The 18,443-nt window shown below is 49.3% G+C and overlaps 1 protein-coding gene across 1 annotated transcript; it reads left to right on the forward strand.

Moving 5' to 3' along the window:
* The first annotated feature begins 6 nt into the window (after window positions 1-6).
* Window positions 7-11,024, forward strand: Kctd2 (potassium channel tetramerization domain containing 2). The gene is made up of 6 exons (XM_059272089.1): window positions 7-453; window positions 2,153-2,261; window positions 3,962-4,053; window positions 7,560-7,655; window positions 9,462-9,587; window positions 10,597-11,024. The coding sequence occupies exons 1-6, from the start codon at window positions 115-117 to the stop codon at window positions 10,624-10,626; spliced, it is 792 nt and encodes a 263-aa protein (XP_059128072.1). The 5' UTR covers window positions 7-114; the 3' UTR covers window positions 10,627-11,024.
* The last annotated feature ends 7,419 nt before the right edge of the window (window positions 11,025-18,443 follow it).

Below are 18,443 nucleotides of genomic sequence, written 5' to 3' on the forward strand. Positions count from 1 at the left end.
GTTGGGGGCGCTCCCGTCCCTCACCCCCTGCCCCACCCCCGCCGATGGGCCGGCCCGGCTCTCCCTGCCGAGGAATGGGCCGGCCCGGTGGCGGGCGGGCAGCGGCGGCCCAAGATGGCGGAGCTGCAGCTGGACCCGGCGATGGCGGGGCTGGGAGGGGGTGGCGGGAGTGCGGTGGGCGACGGGGGCAGCTCGGGCCGCGGACCCCCCAGCCCTCGGCCGGCCGGCCCCACGCCCCGCGGACACGGCCGCCAGCCGGCCGCCGTCGCGCAGCCATTGGAACCGGGGCCCGGACCTCCGGAGCGGGCGGGGGGCGGCGGGGCGGCCCGCTGGGTCCGGCTCAACGTGGGCGGCACCTACTTCGTGACCACCAGACAGACCCTAGGCCGGGAGCCCAAGTCCTTCCTCTGCCGCCTGTGCTGCCAGGAGGACCCGGAGCTGGACTCGGACAAGGTGCGCCCCGCCCTCGGGCGCGCCCCCGGGCTGTGGGACCCCTTCTAGGCTAGCGGTCCGATCTCTGGGACGCTTTTTCCTCCAGCAGGCCCTGCAAACCCGGACTTCAGTCCACTTTCGCCCCCCGGGTTAGCACCTGCCGCCTCGGAAGGATCTCCCCTCCCCATTCCCCCCATCTTTAGGCACACTCCGGCTTCCCTCCGCACCCCGCCCTTTTCTCAGCTGCTCCTTCCAGGAGCTGTCCACCTGCACCCACGGGACCCCCCTGTGTACTCCTCTGACATTCTCTGCCCCTCCCGAGGATCCCACCTTCTTAGATCTGCATGAGTTTTTCCCTGGCTCCGGTACAGCCGGTGCCAGGTGCATTCAGAACTGGGTCAGGGTGAACGACCACATCTTTGTCACTTTAGTAAACTTGGGGTTTAACGATAGATAGCCTCCACCGCTGAAGGCTGCTGGAGGTGCTCTTGGTGGTGTTGCACGGCTTCCCTAAAATCCTGGTCCCAGAACTTGTATGGGGTAACAATCGCCTTTTTGGAAGTAAATGCATTCCTTGGGAAGATGATTGCATTTGCCCATGCAAATCTAGGCTGACCAGTTAGGACTCAGCAAATATGTAGACTGAGGAATAAATACCGTTAGACAAGGTGGAGGATCGCTGACCAAAGGGTTGAGGGTGGCAAGATGTGTCATTGATTTCCAATTTGAACTGTAACTTTTGTAGGTTCATCTTTGATTCTCAGATGCATTGGCTGTAGCTTACATAGCCTTCCATGCCATAAAGCACTCCTGTAGTTAACAGTTAGACTTGCATAAACACTTAGCAATTTCATCTGTTCTCCTCTGATACCAAATTGATGGGAACCTAACCCATCCTGACTAAAGAGATTCTAGAACTCCTGTTTATAGGAGTTATTTTTATATACCCTAAATCTTCCTTCTGGCCACAAAGCCAGTTTCTTGTTTCTTTTACTGTAAAGATGAGTAGAATTAAAGCTGCCCAGAGCCAAGTCCTGGCAGTACCACACTTCCTCTGGGCACAGAGCTAGGGTGTGTGAGATACAGCTGGCAGTGTGGACTCCCACTGATGTTGGCCTTGGGCTCAGGAGAGTTGCCAATAGAACGGAGGTTTTCTTAGAATTAGGAATGTAGTCCAGGGGCAATGAAGAATCAAAATGTCCAACACAGCTATGGTATTTCCTTCATCTCCTGGTATCCTCCAGAAGAATGTTACCCAGTCAATAAAGGCCTAGCAATGGGGATGACTGTGCATCTATGACATCTGACCTGAAATTATCTTAAATCCAGCCTTCTGGCCAATAGTTTAAGATAAGCAAACTGGGCCGGGTGGTGGCACACACCTTTAGTCCCAGCACTCAGGAGGCAGAGCCAGGTGGATCTCTGTGAGTTCTAGGCCAGCCTGGTCTACAGAGCGAGATCCAGGACAGGCACCAAAACTACACAGAGAAACCCTGTCTTGGGGGGGAGGGGAGAGATAAGCAAACTGTGTAGCAAAACAGGCCTCACTTAAACAAACAAACAAACAAACAAAAAAAAAAACAGCTGGGATTAAAGGATGTACCACCACACCTGACATCTGTTTTTTTAGCATAGAGTGAATCTGTTGCCTGAGTACACTGACAGATTGGGGGAAATATAATTTAGAAAATATTCCTGAAAGGTTATGTTTGGTCGACAGGACGAGACTGGAGCGTATCTGATTGACCGAGACCCCACCTACTTTGGTCCTATCCTAAACTACCTCCGACATGGGAAGCTCATCATTACCAAGGAGTTGGCAGAAGAAGGTAAGGACACCTCACTGAGTGGTTTCGAACTTCCAGGCCACCAGAGCTGCCTCGCAGGCTTGAGTTTGTTTGGGGTCCTCACTGGACTTGTGTAGATGTAACGCTCCATCCAAGAAGTAAGCAGGAAGCCTCCAGCTCCCGGGGCTTGTCCTGAGAGCCTTGAAGGAGCTGCACTGGGCTCCGTTCAGCTGCCGTAGTGGAAGCTGGGTTGCTTTGCTTTGCAGATTACTTCAGGCTTTTGAACCTGCAGAACTGATTTTATTTGCTGGCAGTGAATGTCCGTAGCCTGAAGCACCACATCTCTGGCATTCAGTTATTTTTATTTCCCCATTTTCCTTTGGATTTGCAAAAATAATATTAATAAAGGTCTGACCTCATTTCTTTAAGACTCTGGTCTCATGCTTCCCTGTGAAGCTGTTCTGACCTAATTCACTCTGCAGCTCATTGTCAGCTGTGTCTCTGGCTGCCTTGTCGATGGGCTTTGTAGGGCATTTGGATTGTAAGTGGGTCTAGTCCTCCATGTAAAAGGCCTACCTGGTCTCTGGAGGCATTCAGTGGAAATTCGGGGCCCTTTCCTAAATCCAAAACCCCTGATCTAAAACCTCTGGTTAGGAAAGCTTATAATGGGAAGCCACTTCATTAATGAGGATGGCCAGTAAAGAGAGGAATTGTGAATTCTTGCTCATTCTCTTTCTCTCTGAAGCCTTTAAAAAAAAATTCAAGCCGGTAGGTAGTGTCTCATATCTTTAATCCCAGCACTCAGGAGGCAGAGGCAGGTAGATCTGAGTTTGAGGCTAGCCTGGTCTACAGCGTGAGTCCCAGGACAGCCAGGCTACACAGAAACTCTGTCTCAAAAAACCAAAAAAAAAATCATTTCAGATTTATACTTGAGTAATAGGAAATGTATAAGGAAATTTAACATTGATCATTTATCTGCATCTTCTTTCCAGTTTGTCCATTGTTGTGATAATGTTCATTAGAACATTTTTTTTCCTAGGGCAGGATCATACATCCCATGATTGTTCCAAGATCTTTGATTTTGTTTACCGTGAGAGAAGTCATGATTGCTACACACACACACACACACACACACACACACACACACACACACACACGCCTTTTTTTGTCAGCTGGAGATCAAACTTTGCTAGGCAAGCATTCTGCCACTGACCACCCCTGATGGCCTTTTAATTTTGTTCAGCTAATAATTACCCTATTAAACTCTTAAGTTAAATACTGCAAGGTCAGGAGTTATCCACTGTGGCAGGTTCCAAGAACTCGGGGACATATGGATAGCTAGTGCACAGGTGCCAAGAGGAAGCAGGGGGATAAGATGGGAAGCAAGAAAACCCCTGTGTTTTATTTACTTTAATGTGGAAAAGGTTATGGGCATGCCCTATATGGCAGAGTTAAATTTCCTAGGATGAAAGGGAGATGGGATTTGTGTTTGAAAAATGCAGTTCTTTTTTTCTTTTTCTTTTCTTTCTTTTTTTGTTTTTGTTGTTGTTGTTTGAGACAGGGTTTCTCTGTGTAGTCCTGGCTGTCCTGGAACTCACAAATCTGCCTGCCTCTGCCTCCTTAGTGGTGGGATTAAAGGTGTGTGTCACTGCCACTGCCACCAGCAGTTCTTTGCAAGCCTTGTCTTGCTGTTTTCATGGTGAGCTCACACATCTCTGACTTCGGTCTGGTCCTTGTTCTAGGTGTGCTGGAGGAAGCAGAGTTTTACAATATCGCATCTCTCGTGCGGCTGGTTAAGGAAAGGATACGAGACAATGAGAACAGAACTTCACAAGTAAGGTGTCTGGAACTGCTAAGGGCAAACCTCTCCAGTGGTCTCTCTCTGTGTGATGTGAAAAGGGTGCCTTTCTCCTCAGAGCTGGAGAGCCAAAATGGCTCAGAGTGAGGACACTGAGGAGAAATAACAGAGAACACAGAACAGCCCCACCCCTTAGGATAGAGTGTTACTGCTCACCATGTACTGGTGGGAAAACCTCAAGCCACTCTACATCCAGCGCCTGTTCTCCAGGTTGTAGCCAGCCTGGTCTCGCACTCTCCTGCTTCAGCTTCCCTAGTACTGGGATTCCCGGCCCAGCAAAGCCTGTCTTTGCTGATGGAGCATCTGCCTCCCACAGTATGAAAACCCAGAGTCCCACGTGCTCCTCTTCTGTACTAGGACCACCTTTAAGCTCTGATCACCTCACATCAGGTTCTGCATGCCACTTGAAAAACATGTGTGAATCGTGCTACTAAGAAGATGATATCCAGCCTCTTCTTATCACAATATCTGGATTTTTATATTAACTCAGTCAATGTGATAACAGAAATGCCTCCTGTTGGGAGAGGGCAGATGGTAGGGCAGACGTAGCCTGCTTCCCATGTCATTCATCACGTGGGTGAGCAGCTTCTGTAGTGTGTGAAGCCCTTGCGATTCTGTAACAGGAGAAGGTCCTTGTGGAGTCTAGCCGAAGAAAATAGACTCCCTTTCTGTGTGTAAGAAACAGCAGACTTACAGGACCAGGCAGGTTGTGCTCCTCCGTGGCCACCTGTCTGAATGGCATGCTTCTTCTTATACCACCTTATTCCAGCGGTGGCTCTTTTTTCCTTATTCTGTCACAGCCTTGGCTGTCACTACTAAAGAAAAGGCCACCAGGGTTGCTGAACCACTTTTCCCCAGGCATTTGCAGAGATAGACTTCTGGCCTGTGCTTAGAAGACTTCTTGTTGATGTTTACTGGTAGATTTATACTTGGTAGACATCAAACTGTGTTCTCTAGTCTCTGCCATCCTACATTTCCATGGCATCTTTTGCTTTGTAGATATTTAATAAATAGATGTTTCAGAAGTCTAGCTTTATCCCCAGTTTCCCACATTCTAAAATAAACTTGATTGCTTAGTAGAAATTTTGATGGTACCCTGAATTGCATAATCTGAAACCATCCAAATCATGTTCTGCATTCTTTGCCATTAGTTGATTCCTTGAGAGCATCCCAAGATTTCTTTTTGATGGCAACAATTAACTTAATTAGTCCTCCAGATTCTGAAGGCTTGAGGACTCATACCCTGTTGGTAGCCTTTTTGTTCCAGGAATGTCAAGACCTTTTGATGTTGACTGATCTTTCTTCTGTCCTTTTTATGTAGTGACTCTGAGAGGTGGGTTGATAGTCAAAGACTCCGTCTTCCCGTGTCCTCATAGATTTCCAGATATACCTCCTTGAATGTGTGCGCTGTCTGTTGTGCATGGCAGGCATTCAGGCAGAACCTAAGATGTGGAGGCCCTAAGCCCCCTTTTGCTGTAGCCTCTTGTCTCTTTTAGTGGCTGACAAGTTCTAAGTACTTTTCTGTTCCGTGTGTGTGTGTGTGTGTGTGTGTGTGTGTGTGTGTGTGTGTGTGTGATTAGTCTTGGTTCTTTTTGGAGCACTGGTAGGTTGACTCTGGAAGAGAAAAAAGGGGGTTAATGGCAGCTTAGATAGCAGGGACTTTGGCCTCTCTGGCCAATATCACAGATCTTTTGGGATGCTCTGAATTTTATAATATAAACCTGATTGGGTTTTTTTTTGGTTTTTTTTTAAAGATTTATTTATTTATTATGTATACAGCATGTATGACTGCAGGCCAGAAGAGGGCACCAGATCTCATTACAGATGGTGGTGAGCCACCATGTGGTTGCTGGGAATTGAACTCAGGACCTCTGGAAGAGCAGTCAGTGCTCTTATCCTCTGAGCCATCTCTCCAGCCCAAACCTGATTGTTTTTAAAATGTGTGGGTGAACATATGGAAAGAACCAAAGGGAATTGTCAGGGGATTTGTCTGTATTTTCAAAAAATGTTCCCTCTTAGAACTGTATAGTGATTGTTCTTTAGTTTATTGTCATTGTGTCTTTGTTTTGTTTTGTTTTTGTTTTTGTTTTTCAAGACAGGGTTTCTCTGTGTATCTCTGGCTGTCCTGGAACTCACTCTGTAGACCAGGCTGGCCTCGAACTCAGAGATCCCCCCCCCACCTCCCGAGTGCTGGGATTAAAGGTGTGCACCAGCACCGCCAGCCTTATTGTTTTATCTTTTAAGGTGCCTGGCATGGATCCCAGGAGCTCACAAATACTAGACGGTGACTCTGCTGCTGAACCACATCCCCAGCCCCAAAAGCCCCTTTTTTGTTTCTCGGTGTGTTGACACACAGCCTCTTTGTGTAGTCCCAGCTGGCCTGGGCTCAGTCTTCCTGCTTTAACCTGAGTGCTAGGATTACAAATGTGTCCACGCCCACCACAGCTACTCAGGGAATCCTAAGGGGCTGGGAAGCTCGCCAGGAGTGCAGGCAACAAATAAATGTTTTTTGTTTTGTTTTCTATAATCCCACACCTCTGTAACAGGAGTGCACTGTTAAACACCAACGGCTTCCTGGTCAAGTCAGCAAGGGGGAAGCTAATGAGTATTTGTACAATATGTGTTTTCTTCTTGATACGATAATAGGTTAATATGCAATTCCCCATTGCCAGGTGGCAGACCATAATCCCAGCACATGGGAAACTGAGCCAGGGGTAAAATCAGGACTTTGAGACCAGGTTGGGGTAAATAGTGAATTCCAGGACATCTAGGACAAACTTGCAAGGTGTGGTGGTCCATGCCATTATCCCAGCACTGGGGAGGCAAAGGAAGATGGATCTGAGTTCAGGACCAGTCTGCTATACGTAATGAATTCCAGGACAGCCAGGACTAAATAGTGAGACCCTTTCTCCAAAAGGAAAAAGGGTGAGGCTGAACAGATGGCTAAGAGTGCATGCTGGTCTAGCAGAGGACTGGAGTTCAGTTCCCAGCACCTGTGTTGAGTGACTCACAACCACCTGTAACTTCAGCTCCAAGGGATTCCACATCTTCCTTTGGCTTCCATGGGCATCCAGAAACAAATGGCATACACGTTCATACGCATAAATAAAATTTTTTTTATTTCAAAAAGGTCATTCCCATAATCATTTCTATCCAGTCTAGACCATCACAATATGTATGTATCTTAGCATCAAATCACATATAAACCACTTAAAAACAACCTGACTTCTGCTCAGAGTGCCTGGGGAGTGGTCGCTCTAAGTGTGTGGACACAACTGTCCTCTGGAGTTCAGGGTCATTGTCCACATCGATTCGTGCCCTTGGGCTTGCTTTCTGTTCTTATAGCTGATGGTTCTCATTGAACCCACAGTGCTGTTTGGAGAGAGAGGTACTGGGTGGTCCCAGAACCTCCAAGGCAGCTGCGGGTGGTGGGGTCCTGGTGGAGCCCTCGTGTTCCTATCCTCGTCTGCCTCTTGTTGCAGGGCCCCGTGAAGCACGTGTACAGGGTCCTTCAGTGTCAAGAGGAAGAGCTTACTCAGATGGTCTCCACCATGTCTGACGGCTGGAAATTCGAACAGGTATATTTCTCAAAGAGCAGCGACCCCAGCACCTTCTCCCAGGGAGCCACAACCAGCTAGTCAGTAGCCCTGGAAGTGGGAGTGGGTGAGGCAGGTGCAGCCTCATTTCAAAACTGGGAAAGAGCTCCTTGGTGGGCATTACTTGCTCAACGGCATGTGATGGTTGGGAAGGGTTGGGAGGAGGACCACATTTCTTGGTTTCACATCCAGAGCTTGAACTTGACAGTGCCCGGGGTCATGGAGCTTATAGACCTGAAGCACCTCCCTTTGCTTTTTGTTACCTCGAACATTCCTTCAGAAGTGCTCTGCTGACATCATTCTGTGAGCCCTGAAGAAGGCTGCCTTCAGCAGGAACTTAGAGTTCTGGATGTATGGGTCTCAGATGTGCTAGAAGGGACCAGACACAGATGTGTGTCATAGTCATTTCCCAGCATTCTCTCCCTTCATGTCTTTTGGCTTTGTGCTTAGAATTGAGGTTATGAAAACAAAGCCCCCGAGGATCTGGATTTTACCGTTTTCTTCCATTAGATGGCAGCCTAGTTCATTTTCTGTTGCCTCGGCTCTCTAGGAAGCTGAGCTTGCACCGGGGGTGAGAGTTTGTGTGGAGAGGACTGTCTGTGTGGGGTCTCAGGCCAGCTGCACTGTCACCAGAGGCTCTTTTACAGAGCACAAGCTACAGCTTGTGTGAGCACTGCTAGTTATAGCTAGAGGCAGAGATGCCTCTGTCTGCGCTGCAGAACCAGCCCCGTCACATGGGTCCCTAGTGCCCAGTCAGCTGTGGGTGGCCAAACACTGCAGGGTTTATTGTCCCAACTCTTTCCTGATAGGTAATCTTAAGCAGAGGTTATTTAAAACAATATGTGAATATTCTTTGTGCAGGTAATGGTTAATTTTAAATGTTACTTATTAGTGTTTTTACGGCCCTGGCGCTTGAACCCATGGCCTCACACAGTCTAGGCGAGTGCCCTCCCAATGAGCTGCACTCTAGTCCTCACATGTCTTGAAGGAAGATGAGGTCTGTTCTTATTGCCTCCAAGGTGTGGATGAGGAAACTGGACATGGGGGCGCCCAGTCTTGCAGCAGCAGTGCCCCAACTTCAGGCTGTGCTTGTGAGGCCACACTCGCTCTTTGCCAAGCTTCTCTATGTGCAGAGTTCCAGTTTAGAGTTAAATGCTGAATTTGTTTCTCCCAAAGGGTTAAAGTACTATGGCATGCAGCTTTTGATGGCTGCAGAGTGGTTCGCTTGGTACTTCCAGGTCTTTCTGGGTTCTGGGTTCTGGTCTCTGGTCTGGAGAAAGAGCCAGTGGGAACAGGCAGGGCTGAAGGGAGTGCCTGCAGAAATACTCATCTTACCTCATGTTGATACGGGAGTGACCATGGTGATGCTTCTGATGCCTTTCGGATAGTGTCAGGTGCTTGGGTAAGGGGACAGGATGGAACTCCATGGTGATACCTAGATCGGGATCCACTTATTCCCAGGGACCTTGGCTGTCCCCAAGAACTGTTATCCTTTGAGGCATAAAACTACACAGTTAAGTTGGTGTGACTTGTGTGGTACTAGGGTGCTTTTTGGTTTGATTGGTTTTGGTTTTGGTTTTGATTTCTTTGAGACAGGGTCTCACTAAATAGCCCTCGCTTCCTTGAAACTATGAAGATCAGGCTAGCCTCAAACTTAGAGAGATCTGCTTAGCTCTGCATCCTGAGTGCTGGGGTTAAAGGTGTATACCACCATGCCTGGCCCAGGACTTGAGTGTTTTAAGCCCCTGTGTATACAGGTGTACAGTCACCACCCTCCTGTTTTGCCAGCTGATCAGCATTGGCTCCTCCTATAACTATGGAAATGAAGACCAGGCAGAATTCCTCTGTGTTGTCTCCAGAGAACTAAATAATTCTACCAACGGCATTGTCATAGAGCCAAGCGAAAAGGCCAAGGTAAGACATGGCTTCCCCAGGCTGTCCTCTGCCTCCTTTGTGCCCAGCCTCTCTCCAGCTTTGCCCGTGCTGCCACTGGGTTCTTTTCCCTCCTCCTCCCACTACGAGTTTCTCTCATGCTGTCTTGGATGCTGGATTTAAACCAGGCTTTGTAGGGCCTTGGGAGATGGCGAGCAGAGTCAAATTGGTGAGCTCTGGCTTCAGTGTAAGACCTTGTCTCCAAAAAAAAAAAACAAAATGAGGTGGAGAGTGATAAAGGAACATGCCCAGCTTGGACCTTGACTGCCACACAAACATGCACACCCACCAACACACACACACACACACACTTATACCACACACACATATAAAAGCAGTCAGTCGGGATTCATAAGTCAGTCATGGGAGCTGTGCCTAGACGAGAGTAGTTTTTGCATCCTGTCAGGATGGTGAAGAAGGGGTTTTGCACTGATGGCACTTCTCAGTGTTGCTGGATGCAGTCAGGCAGTGTCTGCCTGGCTCCTGACAGCCCATGATTTACTTCTCCTGCCACACTGTGCCCTACAAACACACACTCACACTTCTGAAGAGCCTGAGTGTGTGGTGACTTTAACTGCTTTCTTTAACTTAGAAAACTTTGATCCACCAGCACAGAACCTTCTGCTCCACAGCAACCTCCCTGTACTTGGCAAGAGAGCTCTTTGCACTCAGGCACCCAATGAGGTTGAGGCTCCAAGCCTGCCTGCCTTGCTACATGGGCTGACAACAGATTGTGAGCTGCCCACAGGGCCAGAGGAAGCAGCTGCAGGTTTTAAAAATCTTTTTAAAATCGTTATTATGATATCTAGCCTACTTCACTGTCTTCAGCTGTATCCTGCGTCTCAGTGCCCACACCCCAAGCTGGTGCTGGAGACCCAGCCTTTCCCAGGGTGAGCACATGCTTTACTCTGAGCCTCAGCCCAGCCCCGCAGCTCTCTCGTTCCCTCAGCAGTTGCTCAGCTGACTGTCTTCCACCATCTTCCACTTTTAGATTCTTCAGGAGAGAGGCTCTCGGATGTAAACGGAGAATCTGAAGTTCCAGAACCCTGAAGGCAAGAGAGCGATCGACCGAGCAGCTGAGAAGAGAATCCTGCACCTGTACAGTAACTGAGCTACAGCAGAGCAAAGCTGCGCCTGGTCCCCGAGAAGTGGTGTCGCTGGGACCAGAGGAGCCCCACCCGCCTCGGACGGAGACGACAGTCCGCCTCTGGCTGCACGGCCCCTTTTCAGAAACCTGCTTTTGTTTTCTAGCCAGTGTTAGGACAGACCTTCACAACAGCATCTAGGATGGGTCCCTGGCTGGAGCCTTGTGGGGAGCTGTGGGGAAAGGAGGAGGGTCTAGCTCCCTGAAAGCAGTCCCAGGAAGCTAGAACAGAGGAAGGAGGCTTGTCTGAGCTGTGCCATGATCTCAGCCTGCGTGTGCCATGATGGATGCGGCAGCTGCCATGACCATTCTTCCCTGACCGAGGCATTCTTTGAAGTTGGTGGGATGCAGGGGACCCAACAGCCTTAGCGTGTTGAGTCGAGGTTTTGGGTACAGAATGGAGTTGCCAGAGGACCCACAATCCTATGAACAGAGCCCCAGAGGCAGGAGGATGAGGTGTCCTGTGCTGTGCTTGGAGGGGACTGGTTGCTATTCCTGGTTCTGAGCACTGGCCTGTCCCCACGAGTAGCTTCACCTGGTGTCTGTCCCACAGTGGAGCCCGCGTGGCCCAGCCTCCAGCAGGAGCTTAGAGGCTGCAGCATCCTAAGCAGCGCTGGACGGACGATGGTACTAAGCGCTTGCTGTAACTGCCTCTGCATTCTGACCTGGTTGGCCCCATCTTCCTCCCCCAGCTTCTTGAACTGGACCAAAGAGAAAGGACTTTGTGGACCCTCTGTATGGCTTGGGGTGAGGAAGGCTGTTTCTGTGGAAGCTGCCAAATGTGTCATGTTGTCATAGCTAAAAGTGGTGGTGTTTTTGTGATTGTCTATTGAACATGCACTGACTGATCGGTGATACTTGTGTCTCTCCTTGATTTCCAACTGTGGCAAAGCAGCCCTGCAGAATCATCCCCGGCTCTGTGTGTGTGTGTTCACATGCATGGTGGCAGTCTGTGAACTCCCTGCATTTCTGATACCACCCCCACCCCACACACACACACACACACTTTCACCTGGGCATGCAAGGATGCAGTGCTTGTGCGGTGGGGTGCTGCAAAGCCTCTTGAAGCCGTCAGCCTAGAGCTGATGTCGTCCTGCTTGTCTGAACTTTGGAATCTAAGCGTTTGTTCATGGAAGATGGGACCAGGGTCTCCTTTGTTTTTCCTAGACAATTAAACTGTGACATGTGGTACAAAACAGGGAATGCTCCCTCAGATTGACCCAGGCCCAGCACCCGTGGGTGCTTTCAACACTAAGATTCTCTGCTTTCATTGGGTGTGGCGGCACACACCTTTCATCCGAGCATCTGGGAGGCAGGGGAGGTGGATCTCTGTAAGTTCAAAGACAGCCGGGTCTACAGAGTGAGTCCCAGGACGGCCAGGGCTCCATAGTGAGACCCTATCTCAAAAAAAAAATCTCTACGTCCTATAGCACAGCCACTTACCAAGGGCTGGAAGGTGGAGCCTTCTAGAACAGCAGCATTCTGTGTCAGCCATCTCATCATGTGACTGCCCAGAGGGCCTCACTGTTCCCGAGGAGTCCCTTCCCTTCACCTCTGCAGCAGTGCATCGAGGTGCGCCTGTCCACGGCCCCTGCATGTCGACTAGTGTTGGCACCCCAGCCGAGCTGGCTGTGCTACTGTTGGACAGCTGTACCATGTTAGATGGCCTGCCGTCAGGAGAAGTGGTCTCCCTTCCAGAGGGTCCCAGGCATCCACTGTTGTCTCTTCAAAAAAAAAAAAAAGTGTGTATCAGGGAAAACTAGAGGGTGGGTGATCTGCCCAGAGAGATAGAACTTAGAAAAGGGACTTTTGACCAAGTCAGCAAGTGGTGTCAAGTTGGGAGAAGAAGTTCTTCATTTGGAGCCTCTGTTCACTCGCCCTGTGAAGCCCCCTGTCCTCAGCTCTGCTCAGGCACACCAGGTGGTCTGGTGAGACCGGGACTCTGGACAGGCTTTGGTGCCTCTAGCCCCATGTTCAGCAAGGAGTAAGGAGTATGGGGAGTGTTATCCTCATTGAACATTCCAGAGAGCCCCAGCTAGTCCTGTACAAGAATACCACCTAGCGAGCATCAAGCCTAAGCCCTGAGGCAGGCATTAATGGCCCTCCTGTCCTAGAGAGCAGTGCTGGTGTCTCCCTCTCTGTAGCCTGGGGTTATTTTAAGCCTGTGTTCTAGGCAGCCGAGGAGTCACTGCTTGCAGAGTGGCTGACCACTGTCAGCGGGATACCTGGGACCCACATGCCACTGCTCCCCAGGACCACCAAATGGGAGTGTCTGCCTGCATTTCCCATTGTCCCAGGTCTTTTCCTTGGTGGTGATGGGACCAGCCTCCTCTCAGGTGACTTCATCTCCACAGTCATTTCTTGGCTGTCAGCAAGGTGTGGGAGGGAGTGATAAGATGCCCAGGGAGTAGGGACAAAGGGACACCACCTTTCAGCATGGCCTTTGTCCCACGCCTCTAGACCCATGCCAGTCACTGCTGAGTGCTGACCTTCGTGACTGTTCATATGTCTGAACAAAGTCTGAAATGTGACTTTAATGTCAATAAAGGTAAGAAACAAGCACTGGGTCTTGGACCATGTGTGCATTTGCTAGCTCCCGGCTGCTGTAGCCATTTCATGATCATCTGCTCTTCAGTGCTCCTTAGCACGGTGCTCATTCCGCCTGCTCAGACTGCCGGAGGCACGCTGGGCCTTCCCCCTCCCTTTCCTGACACTGGAATGGAAAGGCCCCAAATTGCTGACAGCAGCGGCCAGAGCTGGAGGAACAGGGAGGAGTTGCTGAAGAGAAAGAAGAGCAGGTGCCCATGTCTACCAGGCAGAGGAAGGGTGATGGGCAGGTGGTGAGAACCACCACGTGACAGGTGTTGATCACAGGCCTGGGGTGAGGGGAACCTCTAAAGGCCTGTGGGGGCTGCAGCTGGGAAGAGACAGGCAGTGTCGCAGGGTCACCCCAGAGGCAGCTGGTTAGTGCATTAGTGGGAGTGAGGGAGGGCCTGAGTGCCCCAGCTGCAGGGATGGATGCAAGCAGAGGGAAGAGGCCGGATCAGCAACCTGTCAGGAGGTGCTGTGGAGGAATGCTGGCACTGCCATCCCAGGGCTCAGGAAAGCTGCAACTACCACGGTGAACCAACCTGCTTCCAAATGAGCTGTTGACATCAGAGCACGAGATGTTGCTGTTTGTCAGTGATGGGAAGCAAACAAGAACTCACTTCCCAGCACCCAGGCTGGAGGCTTACAACTCCCTGGGCACCCGCACATGTGTGTACGTGCACACACACACACACACACACACACACACACACACACACACACACCAATATACATATATATAAAAAGGTTGACAGATACTGAACATGTGCCTACCATCTATTGGGACTCAACCATTGTTAACGTCTGTCTTTGTTTTATATATACATTACTGGGGCATTTTTGTCTAAAGTAATTGTAGACCTTGTCTCACTTCAACCTTAAGTATTTCAGCCAGCATCTTTTAAGACTGAAAATATTCGCTGGACAGTGGTGGCACATGCCTTTAATCCCAGTACTTGGGAGGCAGAGAACTCTGTGAGTTTGAGGCCAGCCTAGTCTATGGAGCGAGATCCAGGACAGGCACCAAAACTGCACACAGAAACCCTGTCTCGAAAAACAAAACAAAACAAAAAAGAATAAAAATGTTCTTCCCCACAAACGCAGTAGCAGTATCACAGCTATAAAAACAAAAATCCCACAGTATGTGGGTCTGGGGATGCAGCTCAGTTAGACTGCTTGCCTGTTGTGCAGGAAGCCCTGGGTTGTTTACCAGCAATGTAAAACTGAGCTCAGTAGCACAAGCCTATCATCCCAGCTCTTGGGAAACGGAGGCAGAAGGATTGATTGGTAGTTCAAGTTCACTCTCAGTTACATAGTAAGTTAGAGACCAGCCTGGGATATATCAAACCCTGTCTTAAGAAACAAATCCACAATATGACCTAAATATCTAGTTGTTACTCAAATTTCCCAAATTGTCCAAACATTTAGGTGCTTTTTAATGTATTTTATTTTTATGTGCATGAGTGTTTTGACTGAATGTATGTCACATGTGTGTCTGGTGCCCACAGAAGTTGGAGAAGGGCATCAGATTCCTTGGGACTGGAGTTACAGTTGTGAGCTGCCATATGGGTGCTAGAAATGGAACCCAGATCATCTGGAAGAGCAGCCAGTGCTCTTAACTACTGACTGAACCATCTCTCCAGCCCCATAGATGCTGCTTTTCTTTTTTAAGCCAAAATCCAATCAACATTCTCACATCAAATTCCATTTTAAATCTCTTTTTTTCTTGACATTTTATGTATTTTATGAGTGTGCAGTTACATGTACATGAGCTGTTTCTTGACTACCATCTGTGGGATCTAGCAATGTATTAAGATCATCAGGTCTGCATACTACACCTGTACTCATCATCCATCTCACAGGTCCTCATGATATAACTCTAGTCCCTTAACAGCTCTAGCCAGACATGATGGCACATGCCTGTAATCCCTGCCCTTAGGAAAGAGAGGCAGGAAGATTAGGAGATCCAGCTCCCCTACACAGCAGATATGAGGTCAGCCTGCGCTACAAGACCCCATGCCAATAACTCTAAAAAATCTTAATGTTGGGGACTCTCAGATTGCACATAGTAAGGCTGAGGATAGCTTGCTACTTGTTTGTTTAGAAAGTGTTTTTATAGGGGAATCACTCACACCACAGTACCCAGGGGAGGTCACAGGACCATACAGGAATCAACACTCTCCTTCCACCATGGATGGAGGGTTCCGGGAATCAAACTCTGGCTTGGCTGCAAGGGCCTTTAACCTCTGAGCCGCCTCACCAGCCCCCAAGTAGCGCTTTCTTTTTTTTTTTTTTTTTTTTTTTTTTTTTTTTTTTTTGGTTTTTCGAGACAGGGTTTGTCTGTGTAGCTTTGCACCTTTTCTGGAACTCACTTGGTAGCCCAGGCTGGCCTCGAACTCACAGAGATCCGTCTGGCTCTGCCTCCCGAGTGCTGGGATTAAAGGCGTGCGCCACCACCGCCCAGCAAGTAGTGCTTTTTTAAGCCATTGTTTGGGTTGCTATTCAGCTGACATACCTGCTGCTACCTTTATTTCTCTCTTAGCATTCACCACAGCCGTATCAAGGTGGTATGGCGGCTCTGTTGAAAAGGGTGAGTCCTCTTAGGCTGTGCCACCCTCAAACACAGCATCCACCTGTGGCAGGTCCAGCTCATTCCTTCTGGGCCTTCTGAGTTGCATCCAGCAGGGAGGAGGGAAGAGAGGGAGAGGGTACTCGTTTAGTCACACAGCCAAACCTTCAACAGAGGTGAACATTGTCGAATCTGTTAGTAAAGGGCTGGGGTACAATGGATGTGATTCACATTTCTCTGCACAGTGATAATGGCGAGTGTCAGGTGCTCTGGATCTGGCTGCAGTTCTCACTCTCAGCTTCTCAAGTCGACAGGGTTTGAAATCCTCAGCTCTGCACCAGCCCGTTCACACAGACGGGCACCATCAGAGGAGATGCCTTGGCAGTGTGGGTGAACTTCCCTGGGATGGAACTCTAAGAGGACAGAAACCTGTAAAAGGTGAGACAAACAGGAAGTGGCAGTGGGAGTCTGAGAAATGGTGGGGAATGGAAAACAAACCTTAGACTAAGTGATGGCAGGCAGATCCAAAGACACTCCGCTGGGCACGTGTCCGGTTCCCAGCGGGAGGGACAAGCCATCTGCTTTCCCACAGAGCCTCGCTTCTGTGAAGCCCTTGGTGTGGGCATTTAAACAAGCAATGGTGGAATTGAGGAAACTGGCCAGTGAGGAGATAGTAAATACTGAGGTACTGATCATCAAGGGCCAGATTATTCTGACCAGCGTTCATTCTGAAAATAGTGTGTGTTTGGGGAGGGGGGCGGGGGGGGGGGGGGGGCTGTGTACTCAAGCACTCAGAGTAGCAAAGAAAGGCCTCGATCCAGAAGGAAACTCAAAGAGGCACACCCTGTGTTCTGAGCCCAGGTTTCTGGTAGTGTCTGCTAATTCTGACAGAAGGGCTCACAAAACTCCCCTTAGTTCCCAGGATGGGGGGTGGGGGTGCAGGGAGGGAAGCTGGAGACCAGGTATGCCGCCGGGTAAGGGCCGCTGGTGAAAGCTCTCTGCACAGGGTTGAGAACATAGCTGAAGCAGGGTGAGACCGAAGCAGACGAGGCCTCTGCTGGGACTGGAGGGAGGCTTGGTATTGAGAGCTCCCTCTCCATAGCGAAAGTCCATGAGAGTATACAGCAGTGACAACTAGAGTTCAGAAGGTCAACCTATCAGAACCAAGGGTTCTGTTAGAGGAAACCATCACACAAGCCTTACGGAATTACTGCCTTTTGAATGAACTGGCTGTCTCTTGTTGTAAACTTCTTGTGCAATAACAGCTATGATTCTCCCCATTTACCGTGCATCTCCATGTTACGTGTACATGTAATCTCACGATTGCATCTCAATCTTGGGCACAACTTTCCCTATACATTTGGGGTAACTGGACAACTGTCCCCAGCTGTGTTTATCTTTTCATTAACATATATCTGGCCAGGGCCATTCTCCAGACACCTTAGGGTTCTACCAACCTCTAATTGAACCAAGGTGCCTCAGGAATTCCAGTTCCCATGGCCTCTGGTCATAGTCTTTTTAATTTTAATTTTTTTAAAGATTTATTTATTTATTATGTATACCATGTCCTGCCTGCACGTATCCCTGCAGGCCAGAAGAGGGCAATATATCTCATTATAGATGGTTGGGAGCCACCATGTGGTCGTTGGGAATTGAACTCAGGACCTCTGGAAGAACAGCCAGTGCGCTAAACCTTTGAGACATCTCTCCAGCCCCTATTTTATTTATTTATTTTTTTTAATTTGTATGAGTGTTTGCTCGTATATGTGTCTGTGCCCCACATGTGTGCTTGGCATCCACACTGGCCAAAGAGGGTATTAGGATCACTAAGGACTGGAATTACGGGTGGTTGTGAGCAGCCTGATGTGGGTGCTAGGAATTGAATCTGGGTCCTCTGGAAGAGCAGCCAGTGCTCTTAACCACTGAGTCATCTCTCCAGCTCCCCGGAAATCTTAAATCTGTTCTGAAGGAATATGGCATTCTCCTTGGCCTTAGATTGTGTCTTCATTTCGCTTCTCCCATGCTCAATACACGATGACTATGACCCAGGTAGAGCCAGCCAACCATGGTGGGCCTCCTGCAGCCTAGCAATAGGAATGACATAGCACTGTGTGAGAGATTTGCTGAAATCTGAACCTGAATTGTTTTTCTTTTTTTCCTGTGGTGATGGAAACCTAGGTCCTCACACACACTTGCTAAGTACTTGTACATACACTCCCATCCCCTTGAATCTTTTTAATTATTTTGAGACAGAGTTTCACTATGCAGCCCAGGCTGCCCTGGAACTCACTAGAGCATGCTGGCCTGGAACTCGGAGATCTACCTGCATCTGCCTCCTGAGTGCTGGAATTAAAGGCTCTGTGTTCTGCTGAAGTATGCGTGTGTGTGTGTGTGTGTGTGTGTGTGTGTGTGTGTGTGTGTGTACTTGTACATGTCTGTGTATGAGGAGGTCAGAGGGGTGTTGGATCCCTGCAGCTAAGGTTACAGGCAGTTGTGGGCTGCCTGATGTGGGGGCTGGGAACCCAATTCAGGTCCT

This window comes from Peromyscus eremicus, chromosome 8a (assembly GCF_949786415.1).
Source record: "Peromyscus eremicus chromosome 8a, PerEre_H2_v1, whole genome shotgun sequence".
NCBI classification, from domain to species: Eukaryota; Metazoa; Chordata; class Mammalia; order Rodentia; family Cricetidae; genus Peromyscus; species Peromyscus eremicus.